The sequence below is a fragment of the Astatotilapia calliptera genome, chromosome 22, assembly GCF_964374335.1.
Source record: "Astatotilapia calliptera chromosome 22, fAstCal68.1, whole genome shotgun sequence".
Taxonomy (NCBI): domain Eukaryota; kingdom Metazoa; phylum Chordata; class Actinopteri; order Cichliformes; family Cichlidae; genus Astatotilapia; species Astatotilapia calliptera.
The window spans coordinates 17,758,426-17,776,930 of NC_137442.1; the positions used below are offsets into that span (position 1 = coordinate 17,758,426).

An 18,505-nucleotide genomic window follows, 5' to 3' on the forward strand; every position below is an offset into this window, starting at 1 on the left:
GTGAAACATGAATTACTTCTGGTGAGCCAAAGACTATTTTTAGTAAGATCTCTTGGTAGTACTGTTGAAAGACTGAACAATAAATAAAACAGCTGCAGACTTGCCAGAAAAACAAAACTAGTTTAGCATTAGAAAAAAGGGACCAGCATAGCTGTGTGGTAATCCTACAGAAACCTTTGCAGACTGCTTTTTGCTGTTGATTTGGTTCTATTTGCTTCATCACACAACGAGCGGCCAATATTTTATCCTTAAACTCTGATCTCACTCAACAAACAAACAAATCAGCACAGGCAGATTTTTTTTTTTTTTTATTGATAAATTATCATTTTTAAAAAGCCAACTTTACCTTCTAGCTCACGCTACATACATACTCACTTACCCAAGTACTGAATTTGAACTATGTACAAAGTATTTCTTAGTATTTTCTGCTTCATCGTCATAATCACATTCAAAACAAGGTTAGGAGTTTGAACTGTGCCCACCGGTCAAGGTCAAGAGATAGGATGCTGAGTTAGCATATAGCAATGCTAGCTAGACAGAGTTCACTGAAGGTCAAAGAGCAGCGATATAAGCAAAGGGAGGAGGGTTTACATTCTAACTCACAGGCAGAAGGAGCAAAGACAGGAACATCATAGGCTTCAACTACCTCTAAAACTGGAAGAGGAAAAAAAAGTTGGCATGCAAACGTGAGTCACCATGTTTTGTTTTGTTTTTGTGGATAATTTTGAGAAGGTAACGGTGAAAAGCTTGGGGACAGAGGACCAGGAAGCTTCATAACAACTCAAACTGGTTATTGCTGTAGTGAGTTAAAAGCTGCATGGCACAAAGAAATGATTTTTTTTTAAAAAAAAAAAAACACAAGCTCCTCTTGATCTGACACTCTTCCTGACTAAACACTTGGAAGCAAAGTTGGCACACATGGGTATTTAAGGATAATTTCTCCTCAAAAATCAACATTTTCAGGAGTTAAAATCATATAGCAATACTATGTCAGTGTACACAGGCATGAGAAATGGTTACAATGCAGTATGAATATGCAGCTTTCTGCAGCTGGACATTAACTAGCAGCAAAACAACACAATTGCATATAATTGTAGTGCAATGGGAAAACTGTTCTTAGGTTGTTTCAATTTGGTCTGGTCGGTAACGAGAAAAATCAAGTGGGTGCAGTCACGTCATTCAGGCTGCTGAAGGAAAGAAAACTGATTTTTTTTAAAAAAATCCTAAACCCAGCCAGTCTCTTGCACTATCATTTCTAAAATCAGCATGTGAACCAATTAATTCAGGCATTCATCAAGAAAAATCATTTCAATTTCTTAATTCTGTACTTTGAACAATTTTAGGAGACTTGGACTGGATTTGAGTCTCAGTGGACCGGTACAGGACTGACTGACAGGCAGTAGGTTTGTTCAGTAAGTCAAAAATATTCCAGACACAAACGGAACATGAAGAAAAATCACCAGCATACTCTTTCTTGAACAAACTCCTGTCCATTCACTCTACAGATGTTCCACTTCGCCGAACATGACTGAAATCTGAGCAAGATGAAAAAACTAAAAGTGAAGTTTTGTTCTTCCAGCCGTGCACATGTTCTGATCACTCTAGGCGAAGCTATTCTCTGGGTAGCTCACTTTGATAGCCCCCCAGTAGCAGGCACGTATCAGACAGATGAGGCCCAGCAGATAGGCAAATGCCCAGGACACGTAGGTGGCGTTGTAACGTCTGGCGAAGTCCCGAGTGCCAACCTATAATTACACATAATGGGGGGAGGGAGGAAGAAGACAGCATGGAGGAAATCATAGTTACACCTATAGAAATACAGATCATCGATTTGTATTTAAAAAGATCCCCTTATATGCATTTTGTCAGATTAGGCTCCAGTCATAAAAGGCTAGAGATCAGTGGGCGACTGCCTGGCAGCAAGCAGGCGCTAGGGGGAAAAGTGTATTCCCTGCACAGAAATCCTCCTTGTGTTTGCTTTGGTCACTTGTATTTTGCCGTGGCTGCTCGTAGTTTATCAAGTTATTTGCAAATCCTTGCTAATTGCTTTCTAAGCAGGAGTGAAACTGGGAAACCTGAAAACAGACACAGTTACCCTCACAGTAAAAGCTGCATGTTTTGAAACATGGTGCCTTCTGATAAGGCACAACTTTTACTTTCAAGGGGAATGATGTCCATTTATGATTTGTACAGCACCTTTGCGAATTTCACTACCACTCAGTAGTTGGTTAGCGACAGATAAGTTGGCATCTTCCAAACAAACTATAGGAAACTGCTGCAATCTGTTAGCAACCAAAGCAGTGAAAAGGATAGTTTTGGTGCTGCACCTTCTGCAACTAATATCACCCAGCCAAAGACAAAAAACTACTGCAGCCAACCGGACAATCACTTTTTTTTTGGCCAGCCTGTGAGACCATGCCTCAGCTGAAATGCAAAAGTATAAGCTCATTATATTAAATATGTTTCTGTGAAACACTGAACAAGGCGTGGTTGGAAATGCATTGGATGTTTTGTAGATTTGTCACTTTTATCTTTCTCGTCATCTCTAAAACATATATACAGTATTCATTTTCTCAGGTCACAACACCAGTGTCTGATGGAAATTTCCAGATCTTTACTCCTATTCATAAAGTACAGATAAATACAAATGCTCTACACTGAAGTTTTTCATTGACAATTTGTGAACCCCACTGGGTGATGCTGCTGAAGACTCGTCCTCTAGCACCTCCACATGGAGGGAGTGAATTGTGGTTTAGAGTTTAAAGTCTCTACTGCTGTGTCATGAAATATGATGCAGATCAGATTCTCTTTTTGTGACGTTTTGTTGTTTTACCTTATTTCACTTTAGCTCAGTTACAGTTACAGTGGGGCAAAAAAGTATTTGGTCAGCCACCGATTGTGCAAGTTCCCCCACCTAAAATGATGACAGAGGTCAGTAATTTGCACCAGAGGTACACTTCAACTGTGAGAGACAGAATGTGAAAAAAAAAACCATGAATCCACATGGTAGGATTTGTATAGAAATTATTCGTAAATCAGGGTGGAAAATAAGTATTTGGTCAATAACAAAAATACAACTCAATACTTTGTAACATAACCTTTGTTGGCAATAACAGAGGTCAAACGTTTACTATAGGTCTTTACCAGGTTTGCACACACAGTAGCTGGTATTTTGGCCCATTCCTCCATGCAGATCTTCTCGAGAGCAGTGATGTTTTGGGGCTGTCGCCGAGCAACACGGACTTTCAACTCCCGCCACAGATTTTCTATGGGGTTGAGGTCTGGAGACTGGCTAGGCCACTCCAGGACTTTCAAATGCTTCTTACGGAGCCACTCCTTTGTTGCCCGGGCGGTGTGTTTTGGATCATTGTCATGTTGGAAGACCCAGCCTCGTTTCATCTTCAAAGTTCTCACTGATGGAAGGAGGTTTTGGCTCAAAATCTCACGATACATGGCCCCATTCATTCTGTCCTTAACACGGATCAGTCGTCCTGTCCCCTTGGCAGAAAAACAGCCCCATAGCATGATGTTTCCACCCCCATGCTTCACAGTAGGTATGGTGTTCTTGGGATGCAACTCAGTATTCTTCTTCCTCCAAACACGACGAGTTGAGTTTATACCAAAAAGTTCTACTTTGGTTTCATCTGACCACATGACATTCTCCCAATCCTCTGCTGTATCATCCATGTGCTCTCTGGCAAACTTCAGACGGGCCTGGACATGCACTGGCTTCAGCAGCGGAACACGTCTGGCACTGCGGGATTTGATTCCCTGCCGTTGTAGTGTGTTACTGATGGTGACCTTTGTTACTTTGGTCCCAGCTCTCTGCAGGTCATTCACCAGGTCCCCCCGTGTGGTTCTGGGATCTTTGCTCACCGTTCTCATGATCATTTTGACCCCACGGGATGAGATCTTGCGTGGAGCCCCAGATCGAGGGAGATTATCAGTGGTCTTGTATGTCTTCCATTTTCTGATGATTGCTCCCACAGTTGATTTTTTCACACCAAGCTGCTTGCCTATTGTAGATTCACTCTTCCCAGTCTGGTGCAGGTCTACAATACTTTTCCTGGTGTCCTTCGAAAGCTCTTTGGTCTTGGCCATGGCGGAGTTTGGAGTCTGACTGTTTGAGGCTGTGGACAGGTGTCTTTTATACAGATGATCAGTTCAAACAGGTGCCATTCATACAGGTAACGAGTGGGGGACAGAAAAGCTTCTTACAGAAGACGTTATAGGTCTGTGAGAGCCAGAGATTTTCCTTGTTTGAGGTGACCAAATACTTATTTTCCACCCTAATTTACGAATAAATTCTTTACAAATCCTACCATGTGGATTCATGGATTTTTTTTTTCACATTCTGTCTCTCACAGTTGAAGTGTACCTCTGGTGCAAATTACTGACCTCTGTCATCATTTTAAGTGGGGGAACTTGCACAATCGGTGGCTGACTAAATACTTTTTTGCCCCACTGTACATCTTGCTTGTACTGAGCTAACTTGGTGGCTTTTGTCCATTTTCATTGTCAAAAGAGTGACTTACTTACTTGGATAGTATCTGCACAAACTGATCAAAGCGTACTTACTGTTAAACCCACTCCAATGAAAATGCAGATCATTCCTATAGTTATATAAGCACAACAGCGCCTCCTAGGGAGCGCACTGCCGACGGAGGATCTGCAGAGAGAGATTGAGAAAAGAAAGAAATTGGGGAGAAACATTTAGAGGGTTTCCACACGGATACAGACTGAAACATACAAACTACATGTAGATGTTACACTGTCTTATTTATTTTTTTTATTTTGTAATCCAGTGGAAGTCCCCACACATTGTCCCAGTGATCTTACTTCACCATGCTCTGATGATAAATCTGTTTGCCAAAAGTCTCACTTCCTTTTTTAAGTTACACTTGTAAGCGCTCCAGGACGGTCACATGTCCAGCTCCAAACAACCTCCACTCCATCCAGCCTCTAAACAAACACAGTTCAACTGCCTTGAAGCAGCAGACTGGCATAACTTTACTATAATTTCACTTTCCTTCCCCCACTCAGCTCTCACATGCCTCTCATGTGACAGGACTGAAGCATTCTTCAGGGATCACTGGCATTCAGATGGCTTAGGGGTGCCTGGTCACCTGATTTACTGCCTTCTACTTTTTTTTCTACTGCATTCACATCCCCTGTTTCTTTTACTAGCTGTTTATTCAGTGAACTAGAACCATCTCTTCATTTTAGTAATGTAGACAGAAGACGGAAATTACTACCGTTTTATCTGCTTAAATTAAGAGGACTTCTCTTTGGAAAGGTGTTACTAGAACAGAAGTTTCAGTTCCTCAATGAGAATTAAGGGAAAATATTTAGCTCAGCCTTTATGTCTGTAATAAAGAAGGAAAGGGGGTTTTAGGATGAGAGAGACGATGATAGGAATTTTTGGAAAAGCTATGAGTGGTAAAAGTATTGCACAGAGATAATAAATGAAGTTCACTGACTTAAAGAAGTACATCAGCCAACTACACAGAAAACAAGGGTAGAAGTAGTGTCATGTTATAGTTGCTGCTTATCTCACCATCACTGTCTGCATCATCTCATTAGGACAAAAACCTCTCTGAGGTGACCCCTCCTCCTCTCCTCAGACCTGTGACCCTCATACCACTAACATTACATGTGAGGCCAAACTTTAATACGTGTCACACGTCTAGATTAGCCTTGCTTACCTCCCCTCCTCCTTCCAAGAACTGCAAATCCAGCCCTCTAAACCTTTGCATCTCAGTGAATTTAAACATAAATTCAATAGGTAATGGTAAATGGCCTGTATTTGTATAGCGCTTTACTAGTCCCTAAGGACCCCAAAGCGCTTTAAACATCCAGTCATCCACCCATTCACACACACATTCACACACTGGTGATGGCAAGCTACATTGCAGCCACAGCTCCCCTGGGGCGCACTGACAGAGGCGAGCCTGCCGGACACTGGCGCCACCGGGCCCTCTGACCACCACCAGTAGGCAACGGGTGAAGTGTCTTGCCCAAGGACACAACGACCGAGACTGTCCAAGCCAGGGCTCGAACCGGCAACCTTCTAATTACAAGGCGAACTCCCAACTCTTGAGCCACGATCGCCCCACACCCTCTTTTTTTCTCCTGGTATTCAAGTGTTTGGTTTCATAGTTGAGTCATACTAGACCACAGCTCTACATGGCGAAGTGTTAATGCCTATACAGAAGTGAAATGTCTATGTTTTTTTCTATTCTGCTTTTTCTCATGTGCAGTATGCCTTCATGGTGAATTACTTCTCCAATAAATAAAGATAAATAACTTTAAAGTAAGCTGTGTGGGGATTTTAGTGTAACAACACTGTACAGTGTTTCACACAGCCTCAGCTTCACTCTGCTGACCAAATTTAGATTTCACAAAGCTCAGTGGATATAATGAATCATACCGATTTGCATGTGTTCACTAGTTGGCTCTATAGTGTAGTGGTTTACACATTTGCTTAAGAAGCATAGGATGTCTGGTTCAATGCTGGGACGAGACATGAATGTGTCTGGGGTTGCATCGGGAAGGGCATCCTGCAATTCAAAGTTATTTTCTATAATCTCCTGTTTGGGGCAGCTAATTAATGGGTTCTTTTTATTTTTATTTTACAATCAAATGTAACAGTGTAGGCTCCTGAAAGTTGTTACTTTCAGCTTGCACGTTGTTTTCAATGTTTCTGTGTACATTATGTGGACAAAAGTCTGCCTTTACAAACATTTGTGATAGAATGAGTTGCTCTAAATTCGGAGCGTGGTGCTGTAATAGGATGTCACAGTTGCAACAAGTCAGTTTGTGAAATTTCTTCCTTTCCAGACATTTCACAATTAGCTGTAAGTGATGCTATTGCAGAGTGGAAGTGTTTAAGAGCCACAGGAACTCAGTTACAGAAGGATGTCAACAAACATAACAGGGCACGGTGGTAAAAGTCACCATTGCTCTGCTGACTAACTGCAGAGCTGTAAACCTCCTCTGGCTTTATCATAAGCACTAAAACTGCATCCCAGGAGCTGCATTAGACAATGCAATTGTAATATAATGAAATGCATTTTAACAAAAAGCAGACTGCAGTACTTCTTTCTATGAGACATGAAGTAAAATTAGTGGCTTCCTTTCTGTAACTGCAAAATCATGAAGTTGGAAAAAACAAACCAGACATTTTCATAGTTAACGGGCTAACCTGACAATTTTCCCAGATTAAATCGGAAACTGACATCTGAAAATAAAATGTAGTTAACACTTTTTTTTTTACTTACTGTAGTTTTTAAAGCAGAACTGCATTGTGCAGCACACAGCAGAAATGAGGAGAAACACATGGGAAGTTTACTTTCTCAGCAGAAGAGCTCTGAAGCACAGCTGATGTTCACGTACAGCATGAATGAGTTCATTCAATTTAATTTTATTTGTATGGCACCAAATGCCAACAACAGTTGCGATAATAGAAAGAAAACCACAAGAAACTATCAAACTTTGGGTTTATCAAACACAAGATTTAGAACTGTTACCGATGCCAGCTGTGAAGACACTGGTACAGCTGTCTATTTGAAGGAAAGTGAACTTAATGTTTTTTCCTTCCTGAATTTTACTTTTATTTTTTATGCTTGTTTGTTTGGGGGTTTTTAGCTTTTTTGTTTAATTTTTTGTTTTTTACTCCTGTCTAACCAGGATGCCTCCTGGGTGGCTCCAAGGTGAGGTGTTCCAGGTATATCCCATCAGGATCAGCCCAGTACATGCTGGTGAGATGTATGGGAATGTCATGGTGTTCCTCCCCACCCCGCAACAAAGACTAATTCAGTCATTCATTATGAAGATAAATATACACATGTGAAAGAGTCTGGAGATGGCGTGGTATCTGTCATGTGTGCTCAGTGTGAATCTGCTCTCCTCTGTGAAGAAAATGGGGCTCCAGTGGTGAACCTGTTAGTTCTGGTGTTTTCTGGAGAGGTCCTGTCAAGCTGCACAGTGCTGGGCTGTGAGCACAGATCTCATTAAAGATTAAAGATTGCATTTTGGCAAATGCCACTGTTCTTTTGCTCTCTGCATGAACAGCCTACTCCAAAGTTCAGCTTTATGCTACTAAAGCATGCAGAAACCAGAAAACTCCCATTCATCAAAACTTGGTTTGTGCCTACTGATTCAGAATATAAACATGCAGATATCCACTTAAAGCGACTGTGTGAAGGGGAACTCTGTGTGAAAGTTTGATGGACTCACATTTTTTTGCAGTGGGGACACTTGGCTAGCGTGTTAAATCGAAGCTCCATCCACTGTGAGGGAATAAAAAGAAATCAGCATTTTCATTTTAAGGCACAAAGAAAACGTATACACGCACGGAGACACACACGCATGCACAGGCTCACAGAAATGAAACGAAACACTACAATCTTACTCTTTTTAGAAACAACAAATCAGCAAAAGGCTTACTGGAAATGATCTGAAACAGTTTTAATGAACCGTCTAAATCTATCCTGCACTCTTGCTAAGTTAGCACACAGAGTCATAATTCGTTAGTTGATATTTCATCTAGTGTTAAATCACTCCAAATCATATTAATTCAAGGGTCACGGTGAAGTTAAACATGTGACAACATCTGGCTTCAGGTTAGAAATAACAATAAATTAAATACCTAAAGGTAAGCAAGCGGCAATAAAAAAGAAACAATTTAGCGCAGACTTCTAGAGCCTAATGCATTAAAAAAAATTTACATTTTATTTTTTTAATTGATCAAAGCTCTGCTCAAAGCCAGATGTTCACAAAGTCAGAGTAAATAAGGCCACAAATTGAGCTGGAGCGGGTTAGGCTGTTGTTAATAAGTCCACCAGTAAGACCAGCTTTCTCAACCTGTTGTTGTGCTGGTGGAGAGCCATCACTGGGGAGACCAGACATAGGCTGTGATGTCCTGGCGTCCTCACTGCCCTGCAGATGCCGCAAGCAGCAATGTGCAGATGTTAAGAGGAAAACAGCACTGACTTTATTTTTCTTACATTCGAGTCTGTGTCACACTGACTCAATGGCTCAGGTTGTGTACATAACCTTGCTTATGTGAAATATTAAATGCATGTGTGACATGTTACACTCAACCCAAACATGTCAAATGCACTGATAGTAACATCAACAAAGAGTGGCAGGAAGCCATTTTTATCCGAGATTAGAAAACTCTGCAAAAAGCAGGTTGAGAGCATGTTAGAGAGGGAAACTTGTGTGGAAAGGTGCGGCCATGCTCAGTCAAGAGGTACTCAGGATGTTTGGTGAGACACGCAATGAAAGAAAACATGCAGAAAATGCATGCCAGCCACGCGCAGATGTCTAATTCTGTGCTTTTAATGAATAGCTGACCCCACATAAAGTACAACTAGTTAGCAGACAATCCTTCAGCAATTTATCTATTTACTGCAGTAGTTTTCTGTAAACATGAACATATGGCGAGGCTCTCAAAATTACGTATATATGCACGTACCAACAACAGCACAGCAATGAGATTCTGCATTAACAAGCCTGTGCCTGACTGAGGATGGTTGTATTTGCAGGTTTACATACTAGGAAGGTGTTGCCACAGTGGCCACAGACCACTCTCATTCCCTCGGGTTGGATGGGCAGCGCTGGCTGGGCGGGTTGCTCCTCGGGGATCACCATCACTGGGCTCAGGTTGATGATGCGTCTGCTGTCAGAGGAACCAAGAAGACATTTATGATTAATAATAACTGATATAGATAAAACTAAAACTCCAACTGGTTCATGTGATCAGCGAGTCTTGTTTACATACTAAGGTTCATTATGGAGTTCCACAGAGTTTCATGCTGGGATCAATTCTTTTTACATTATACATCCTTCCCTTGGACACTGTCATTCGAAAGCACAGCATAAATTTTCAGTGCTTAGCAGATGATATGCAGCTTTATCCATGTATGAAGCTAGAAGACACACACCAACTAGTTAAACTGCAGGAATTTCTTAAAGGCATAAAGACCTAGATAACCTCTAATGTTTTAATGTAATGTTCTAATGGTTTTTTTAAAGAGATATTTCACCTCTCATCCGAAAAGCTTCTTACATCCTCAAGAAACTTAGAGAAGTCCACACGCTTTTCTTTCCAAGCTCCTTGGTCTTTACCTTACCTTACCTTACGCGACTGTTTGACTTGTTACAGAGCCAACATGTTGCCACAGCCCCAGATTCAGTTTTGAAGCACTGTGTGGCTTATTGCATCAGTGGGGTAAACTGTCTGAATGTTTCTTCTTGTTCCGTACCAGTTTGGTCGAGGACATCCTATCCTTCTGGATGTGTCTTTACAGATGAGCAGGCAGTTGCAGGGACACCGCACATACTTCTTCCCTGTAGGGGGATTCTTAATGGGCTAAAAGAAACATAAAAAACTATGAGTTAAAACTGCTATGCTTAGAAAAGTTTTGGTTTCAGTAGTAAAGTACAACTCCTTTAAGCAAGTTTCTTCTGATTGGTTGCACCTGTTGAGCACGTTTGCATGGAGCCACAAAGCTGTGACCACATTAGGGTTATTGGGCCCACTGACACCACTATGATCTGAAAGTTGAGAGTAGAAAAAATCTTTTTAAATCATTTATTAAGGGAAAAGTTATCAAAACCTACCTGGCTCTAAGTGACAAAGTAACTGTCCCATAAACATGTTAACTGGTTGTGCCACCCTTGGCAGCAAGAACTGCATTCAAGTGTCTGTGATAACAATGAGTCTTTCCCACTGCTGTGGAGGAATTTCGTCCCAATCTTCTTTGCAGATTTTTTATCTTTGCCACAGAGTTTTTCAGCATGAGCTCTCTCATCGATGCCATTTTTGTCCAGTATCTTTCTTATTGTCGAATCATGAACTATGACCTTAGCTGAGGCAAGTGAGGCCTGCAGCTCTTTAATGTTGTTCTGGGTTCTTCTAAGACCTCAAGAATGAGTCGTCCGTGGGCTCTTGGACAAATTTTGGTAGGCCAGCGACTCCATTTGTGGATAATGGCTCTCACTGTAATTCACTAGAGTCCCAAAGCCTTACAAATGGCTTTATAACCATTTCCAGACTGACAGATGTCAATGATTTTATTTCTTTTTTGTTTTTTGAGATCTTTTAGCCTCACTTTGTCAGACAGGTTCTGTTTAAGTTATGTCTCGATTCAACAGTTCAGCCAGTAATCAGGCCTGAGTGTGACCAGTGAAATGAAACTCAACTTTGCAAAACATGTTGTTAATCACAGTTAAAACATGGTTTAACAAGAGAAACAAGTACTTTTTCACACAGGGTCAAGTGGGTCTGGATAGCTTTTTTTCCCTTAATAAATGAAATCATAATCATGACTTCAAAATCGCATTTTGTATTTACTCGGGCTATCTTTGAACAAATTTTAATATTAGACAATGATCTCAAATATTTAAGTGTGACAAACACGTGAAAACAAAAGGAACTCAGGAAAGGGGTGAATACTTCATCAAAGAATTGTAAATATAAAAAAATAAATTGTAGGTGCACTTTAAATCCAGGGCTCTCACAGTAGCAGCACCACAAGCACAACCAGTAAAGAATGCACTGCTTTAAATTTAGCTCATCCACAGTTCACGTTATACTTCAACACAGAATGAGCAGAATGAGCTCGGGGGAGAATTTATCCTCTATTTCAGATTTTCTGTATCCAGCCATCACAGCAGACTAAACCCTCTTAAAAACGACATTGGAGCTGGTGTCAACAACTGTAACAGTCAATTACCAACATAAACCACCATCCTCTGAATGAAACCATTACAAACACACTTAAAAACAAATATTTCAAGTGTACTTTTTTTGCGCTGCCTGTGTAAATCAAACAAAACTTGGAGAAACTCCTGGTTAAAATCAAGTTCTGGTCATGTGACTCTCTAACTTTATATTTACAGTAAGATACAACAGCTCGAGGCCAGATGCTAAACCGTGCATCGTTTTGGTGCAGAGTAGCATAATATAAGATGTCCGTGTGGATGCATAACGACCAAAAATATCAGCTGTGCTAATGGCATTTCCCACCCGAGCGCTGGTGATGACAGTCATTCATTCTCCCTGCACTCCTTGTCACACTGGCAGCCTTAGGCCCTGATTAATTTGGTCGAATGTCAACATCAGTTTAAGCGATAAAGGCAGGCAAAGAAGCAAAGGTGGGGAAAAAGCAGTCCAAATGTGAGCACTGAAAGTCAATCAAACATTCTTTCATGCAAAAATGTGCCTGACAATAAAATTCAACAGGGAATTTAGGCTGTAACAGATACAGAGGAAAGTCGAATGTTGAACTGTTACGGTTTTAGTTTGTCGACACCTGTGATGATGTAGCCTCCACTTACTGTAGCTTCATTGCAGACAGTGCACTTGACCACGTGCTGATGCAGCTTTCCGTCCAGGTTGATGAGCGACTGGCAAACGCGGCAGTTGATGACAGGCACACCGCCGGCATCGGGGCTGGCGATGGCTGTGTAAGGAGGAGGTAGTTCGGCTTTGAGAAGAGGAAGGCAAAGCACACAGCCAGATGTTAATGGCATGCATCTGGAGAAAAGCAGCTTCATGAACAAAAAATTGGCTTTGTGTGTCCAGTTTGTACTTTGGAAACAGAATAATTTATAGTACCTGAATAATTCCACCTAAACTTGAAGGTTTTTGTTAAAGATTATTTTCCACTGTTGAATTAGTTGAATAAGTCGCCAAATTAAACTGGCTGCCATTTACAGACAAGATTTTCTCTTTATGTCTGCAAGGCCTACTGTGAACTGACTACAGTGGCCACCATAATGACCTCTGTACTGTTTAATCCCACATTAACCTCGTGTATTTAGTCTGTATTTCAGAGTTTTAACATTTAATCTACAGGCTTGCACCAGCCACTGCCTTTACTACAATGGCTTTGTGGCATATTTAAAATTCTGCTTGTCTGTAACGTAGCTAAAGCCAATAAAATCTGTAGTTACACAATTAACCATAATACCTCTATCAGTTTAATTTTAATTAACAGGAGCAGAGGTTTAAATAACATGTGAGTATACAGTAATTACGCCATCTATATTCTTAAGCTCTGGCAAGCTGAAATCATATTTATATCGATCAACACTTAAATACTCATTCAGATGTCAGTCTCACATTTTTCTAAACTAAAATGCCAAAATACATTTCCTAAATCCAGATGTGGTATGTAGAGCTGCTGCTCTTCCCCCTCCAGAGAATATACAGTCTCTTTGTTTGGCTTCATTTACCCGACTGACGGCTCAGTGACACGAAGAAGCCATCCAATCTAACAATCGACTAATTATTAGAATCTAATCTCGCCCTGAATGAGATAATGGCATGGGTCGGTGGGTAAACGTGCTTGGCTCCGACATTTAGAGACTCTGAACCGGTTGACACCACAGGGACAGATGGGACACCCGTCTACATTTGGGCGAACCTGGCTACGACTACGACGCGAGCATGCCAAGACTGGACACTCCCACTGAGTTTCAGGCAGCAGAGTGGCTCTTATTACACAACAAAGCTAAGTGAATCCTCCTCTACTACGCTTTGTTAATCTAAAATGTAACACAGTGCGACCAGATGGAGAATATTTTTTATTATTCCACAACACCTTAGGATTAAATCTAAATTTCTGCCGTGTTAGTATCCACCCCGACTTAGTCTCAGGTCTGTTTCTCCTCCTCTTGCTGCTTTGTGTGTTTTAATGCACGTCTGACACTGAAGACAGCAGCTATAGGTTTTCACAAGGAGCCAGAGGAAAGACGAGAAGACTCTGCTGCAACCACCACCAACACCACAACATACAGTCCTGCTTTAAGGGTATTGACTCGATGACTTCACTTGTGGTTTGTGGGATAGAATGCCAAGCTGAACATCTGGTATTCAGACACCAGCAGCTCTGGAGACCTTTCTGTGTGGCAAGAAAAAAATTATCTCTTTAATCTTAAAATAATACTACAGTTTTCCTTTTACCGACACAACAATGCGTCTGCCCATCCCTCACTACAGCCAACATTTTAGATTTAATCTGAAGTCTTTAAGATCTAGCCACAAATTTGAGAGTTAATTTGAAAGAAAATCTAGTTATCTCCCAAAGCAGCTACGTTAGTAGACATTTAGTGCATGTGTGTAAGACACAGTATAAAAATTGCAAACAATGTGCCTTAATTACATCTATGTTTTACACTATTACAATACATTATTAATCTAAACATCTTGGTTGTGTATAAGCACACTGGTTTGGGTTGTCTTCTAATAAAGTGCTGCTCTGATTCAGATGATAAGTCAGCTTTTATCATGTTAAGATCAATGTTATTGTACCGTGTCTCCTGTTGTGTTCATTTACTAAAGGACAGCATGTCTCGACAGCTGATCTCTTTATTCATGGAGGAGTCTTTCCAGGCTGGGCAGTTCTTTGCCTCAGTCATCTCAGCTTCCACCTATGAACAGTTCAGCCAGATATCAATAAAGCTCCTCCACTCGTCTGATTAGTGTTAATCAGTCAGACAGGGCATTGGGTTCGGTCGGCTCTGTTTGCAAATCCGTGACTGATAACTGATTTATTTTAACTAGACTGAATTACTTTTCTCTTCCACTGACCTGTGATAAAGACACCCGCTTCCACACGGTAGCTGCTCTCTCTTTGGAGGCAGCTCTTTAATGGTGGAGTCAGCAAGTTAATATTTTTAACTTTGTGTTTTCATGATAAATAAAACACTGAAAGTTTCTACTACTAACAAAACAAAACAAGATAACAATGTTTTTTTAGTGAGAAAGTAAATTAACTGATTTTTCAAAGTAATGTAACTGAATTTATATACACTTGCCAGACATTTTATTAGGTACACCTTTCCGGGATTTTATGGGACCCCTTTTTTTTGCCTTCAGAGCTTCCTTAACTCTTCATGGCTTCAACAAGGTGCTTTCTCCATGGTGTAATGCCCATATTGACATGATGGCATCACACAGTTGCTGCAAATCTGTCGCCTGCACAGTGAACTCACTGTCATGTTCAAAAAAACCTGTTTATGGCTGCTGGAAGCAACAATCTGAGGCTGGGTACACTGCGGTCATAAAGCGATGGATGTGGTCAGTAACCTTACCATCTAACATCAAGTCTCATCACACAAGTCTTCCAGTCTTCTGTTGTCCAGGTTTGGTGAGCTTGTGTGAACTGTAGTCTCAGTTTCCTGTTATTAGCTGACAGGAGTCTCACTTGGGGTGATCTTCTGCTGCTGTAGCTCATCTGCTTCAAGGTTCAAAATGTTCTGCACTCAGAGATCCTGTTCTCCATATCTTGGTCGTTTGCTTTTTTCAGTTGCTATTGACGTTCTATCAGATCAGGATTTGTTCTCACTTTCTGACAAATCTCTGTAAACTGTATAGACGGTTGTGTGGGGAAAATCTCAGTAGATGAGCAGTTTCTGAAATACTCAAACCAGCTCGTCTGACTCCAACAACAACGCCACATTCAAAGTCACTTAAAGCACCTTTCTTCTCCAGTTTGATTCTCAGTTAGTCGTCTTCATGCATCAATGCACCGAGTTAGTGCCATGCAACTGGCTGATTAGATATTTGCATTAATGAACGGTTGAACAGGTGTACCTGTTAAAGTGACCATGAGTTGCTAACAAGAAGAATCAGACCTTTCTATTTCGGTATTGTAATAGCAGGGTAACTGGATCTCTTCATATAAAGAAACCTGTTAAAATATTGACGTTTCATGACTTCACCTTAGACTAATTAGTCCTGATAATGTGAAGCAGGTAAAGCTTCATTTTAAACGAGGCAGACATGCTTGTTTTTCTTTGATTATTTTAGGGCAAAAAAAAACAAAAACAACAAGCAGGAACCACTGAATTTCTACCTGCTACTACAGAATAATTCCAGTGAACACAACAAGTATTACATGGATATCCTAAAATTTAAATTCAAGCCACAGCTCACTTTAGTGCCTTAATGCAGCTGCTCATTAGTCAAAGCAGCATCACAGTCATTGTGTTTCTGGGAAATGTCACAGTTTTGGCATTTTAGGATCAAAGTAATTGATTTTACAAACCCAAACTGGAATTAGCCAATAATCCAGTCTGCAGAGAGGGAGGGGGGAGGAACTGTGTCACTGTGTTAGCATCCAGCCAGGCTCTTGCTTCTTAGATTATTACAGTCCAGCATTAAGAGTTTAATCCCGTGGTGAAATATGAATTCTGTGGGATTAGACTTCTCGAGAACAACAAGCACTTCTCTCTCTCCTCTGTTTGTTTGAAATTGGCCTGAAATGCTCCTTAAACTGATTTACACGGTCAATGAGTCCATTCATTTGCTGCCGACCATCCCGAGCTGCTGCAAAGCAAAGAAACGTTGTTTCTGTCAGGCTGCTGACAAAAACGTAGAAGCAGAAACAGGAAAAAAGGTCAAATACTACTGAAAGTAGCACTCAAAATCTAATCCTCAAACAAGAGAATGTGAACTGAAGTCAAAGTACAGCCTGAATCAATATTTAATGCCAGCAAAACACAAGGAGGGCTCTATGTGAGATCATGCATTTCTGCAGCTCCCACAGGCACTTTGCTTCGTCTTTCTTCTTGTGGAGAAGAATATATTGAGAATTTGAGGAGATTATATTCAGAGCAAAGGTCAGTGCAGACAGCTGCTGCCAGTCCTGAGAATAAGCACTGTGGGCTGTAACCTACATGTTTATGTTTTCTGCTGTATGAAAGCTGCAAATCATGCAAGAAGGCTCAAGCTCGTCGCTTACAGTGCATTCACCATGCAAACGAGCAAAACTCACCATCATTAAAAACAGGAGAACACGACATTTAACTCGTGCTGCATTATTTCTCCCATAAAGGGCACACCTGTGGGTGCTTTTGTTGATCTGCAGCTGGACAAAAGGATGCTTCGCCTGCCTCCATCTGCAATGCCTCAGTGCTCCCACGTCAACACTCAACCCAAAATCTACTGAGGCTTTGCAGAGCTTCAGCTCATACCTTCTTTCTTTCTTTCTTTCTTTTTTTTTTTGCTGGACAAAATCACGGCAGGCCCCAGTGAATCGTGATGTAGAAATCTCTACACTGAAAACACTGTTTGATGGTACTGCTGGTATTATCGCAGGCCCCTCTCCTCTATAACCCACTGCTCCAGTTCTCACAGTGCAAGCTCCACCTTTCAGTCAGCTGCCGACTGATTTCCCAGCGATGCCCTTGCCTCGCCTTGCTGCAGCTTTATTTACGCACTCACACAAACTCGATACGCCCTGAAAATGATTCAGCATGCAAGCGGCGGGGTGCTGCGTGTGGCGTGTTTACCTCGGGGACTTGAATCCTGCAGGTACGGGGGAGCTGTTGGGGTCACATTCTCGGAGTTGGGGCCCGACAGCAGCGGAGATCGCTCGTCCATGCCGTCGGAGGCCATGTCGTTGACCGTGAGAAATGACGGGGTGGCTCCTGGCTGCACCGAGTTTTCCCTCAGCACGGAGGAGCAGCCAGCGGCTGGTTGTTGGTGCCGACTCGCTCCGGTCCAGCAGCAGCAGCAGCCCCGCTGACGGAAGCCTGGAGAGGGGAGGAGCTCCGCGGTGGTCCACGCCCCTCTCAGATATGGCCCCGGGCATGGGCAGAGTTCATGCTGGTGCACACTGAAGGAATTTTTTTTATTTTTTCCTGATAAACTGCATTGATTTAAAAAGCGTTTTCCATTTAATACCCCAAATACATATTTATTCATATTTAAGCCTAAGAATAATAGCGACATGACTGAAATCCAAACGCGACGATAAAGTTTGGGAATTTAAATGGTGGGACAAGAAAAAGCAGCAACTCACGGCTGTTGCCACTAGATGTCACTGTGGGATTACTGAGGTCCGGGGCAGTGCAGTCAGAGCACGCTCGCCCCATATTTTACTATTTATACACGGCTGTGGTGTCAGGTTCACTCAGCAAAGTCCCGCTGTGTTGTGTTTTTTATGTAGACCAGGGGTGGCAAACTCATTTTACAATATGGAGGACCACGAGTACCAAAACGAAGTAACTGTTAAGCATACCTCCCGTTTTCTCCCAGTGTAAATATGGTTAACTGCACTTTTAATCCCATTTAATATAAGAATAAGAAGTGCAGTTATAATGGTAAGTCTCAGTACAGGATTGTACATGATAAAGGAATGCTGCTGTAGTCAATGAAAGAAATCATTACAGAAAACTACAAAACTGCAGGAAAAGGTTCTGATAGCTCACTGCTCAGACTGTCCTGCAATTGCAACTACAGGAGAGTAAGTCATAACTAATAAATCATAATTAATTTATTTTTTTTTTAGAAATGTCTGTATTTTTGTGTATCTATTACTTTAGTGTAGTATGAATGACAAAAGAAAAAAACTCTGGGCATGTAATAGCCTCAGATATAACAACCACCCAAAATAGGGGGTAAACATACAAGTGATCAGGGCTTTTGCCAGGATTTTCAAAGTATTGTGAGTCAGATTTCTCTTTATTTCAAAGTCAGTTTTGG

At 41.4% G+C, this 18,505-nt stretch overlaps 1 protein-coding gene across 2 annotated transcripts; it reads right to left on the reverse strand.

The window, feature by feature from the left end:
* Positions 1 to 848: 848 nt before the first annotated feature.
* Positions 849 to 18,100, reverse strand: pip4p2 (phosphatidylinositol-4,5-bisphosphate 4-phosphatase 2). 2 transcript variants are annotated; one of them, XM_026156298.2, is made up of 8 exons: positions 17,311 to 18,100; positions 12,349 to 12,497; positions 10,272 to 10,378; positions 9,562 to 9,685; positions 8,866 to 8,940; positions 8,239 to 8,291; positions 4,579 to 4,669; positions 849 to 1,745 (listed from the first exon to the last, which is right to left on the reverse strand). In XM_026156298.2, exons 1-8 carry the CDS (start codon positions 17,750 to 17,752, stop codon positions 1,602 to 1,604), a joined length of 1,185 nt encoding a protein of 394 aa, XP_026012083.2. In that variant the 5' UTR covers positions 17,753 to 18,100; the 3' UTR covers positions 849 to 1,601. The 2 variants fall into 2 exon arrangements, with proteins under 2 accessions (XP_026012083.2, XP_026012084.2); XM_026156299.2 differs by lacking the exon at positions 8,866 to 8,940.
* Positions 18,101 to 18,505: the final 405 nt, after the last annotated feature.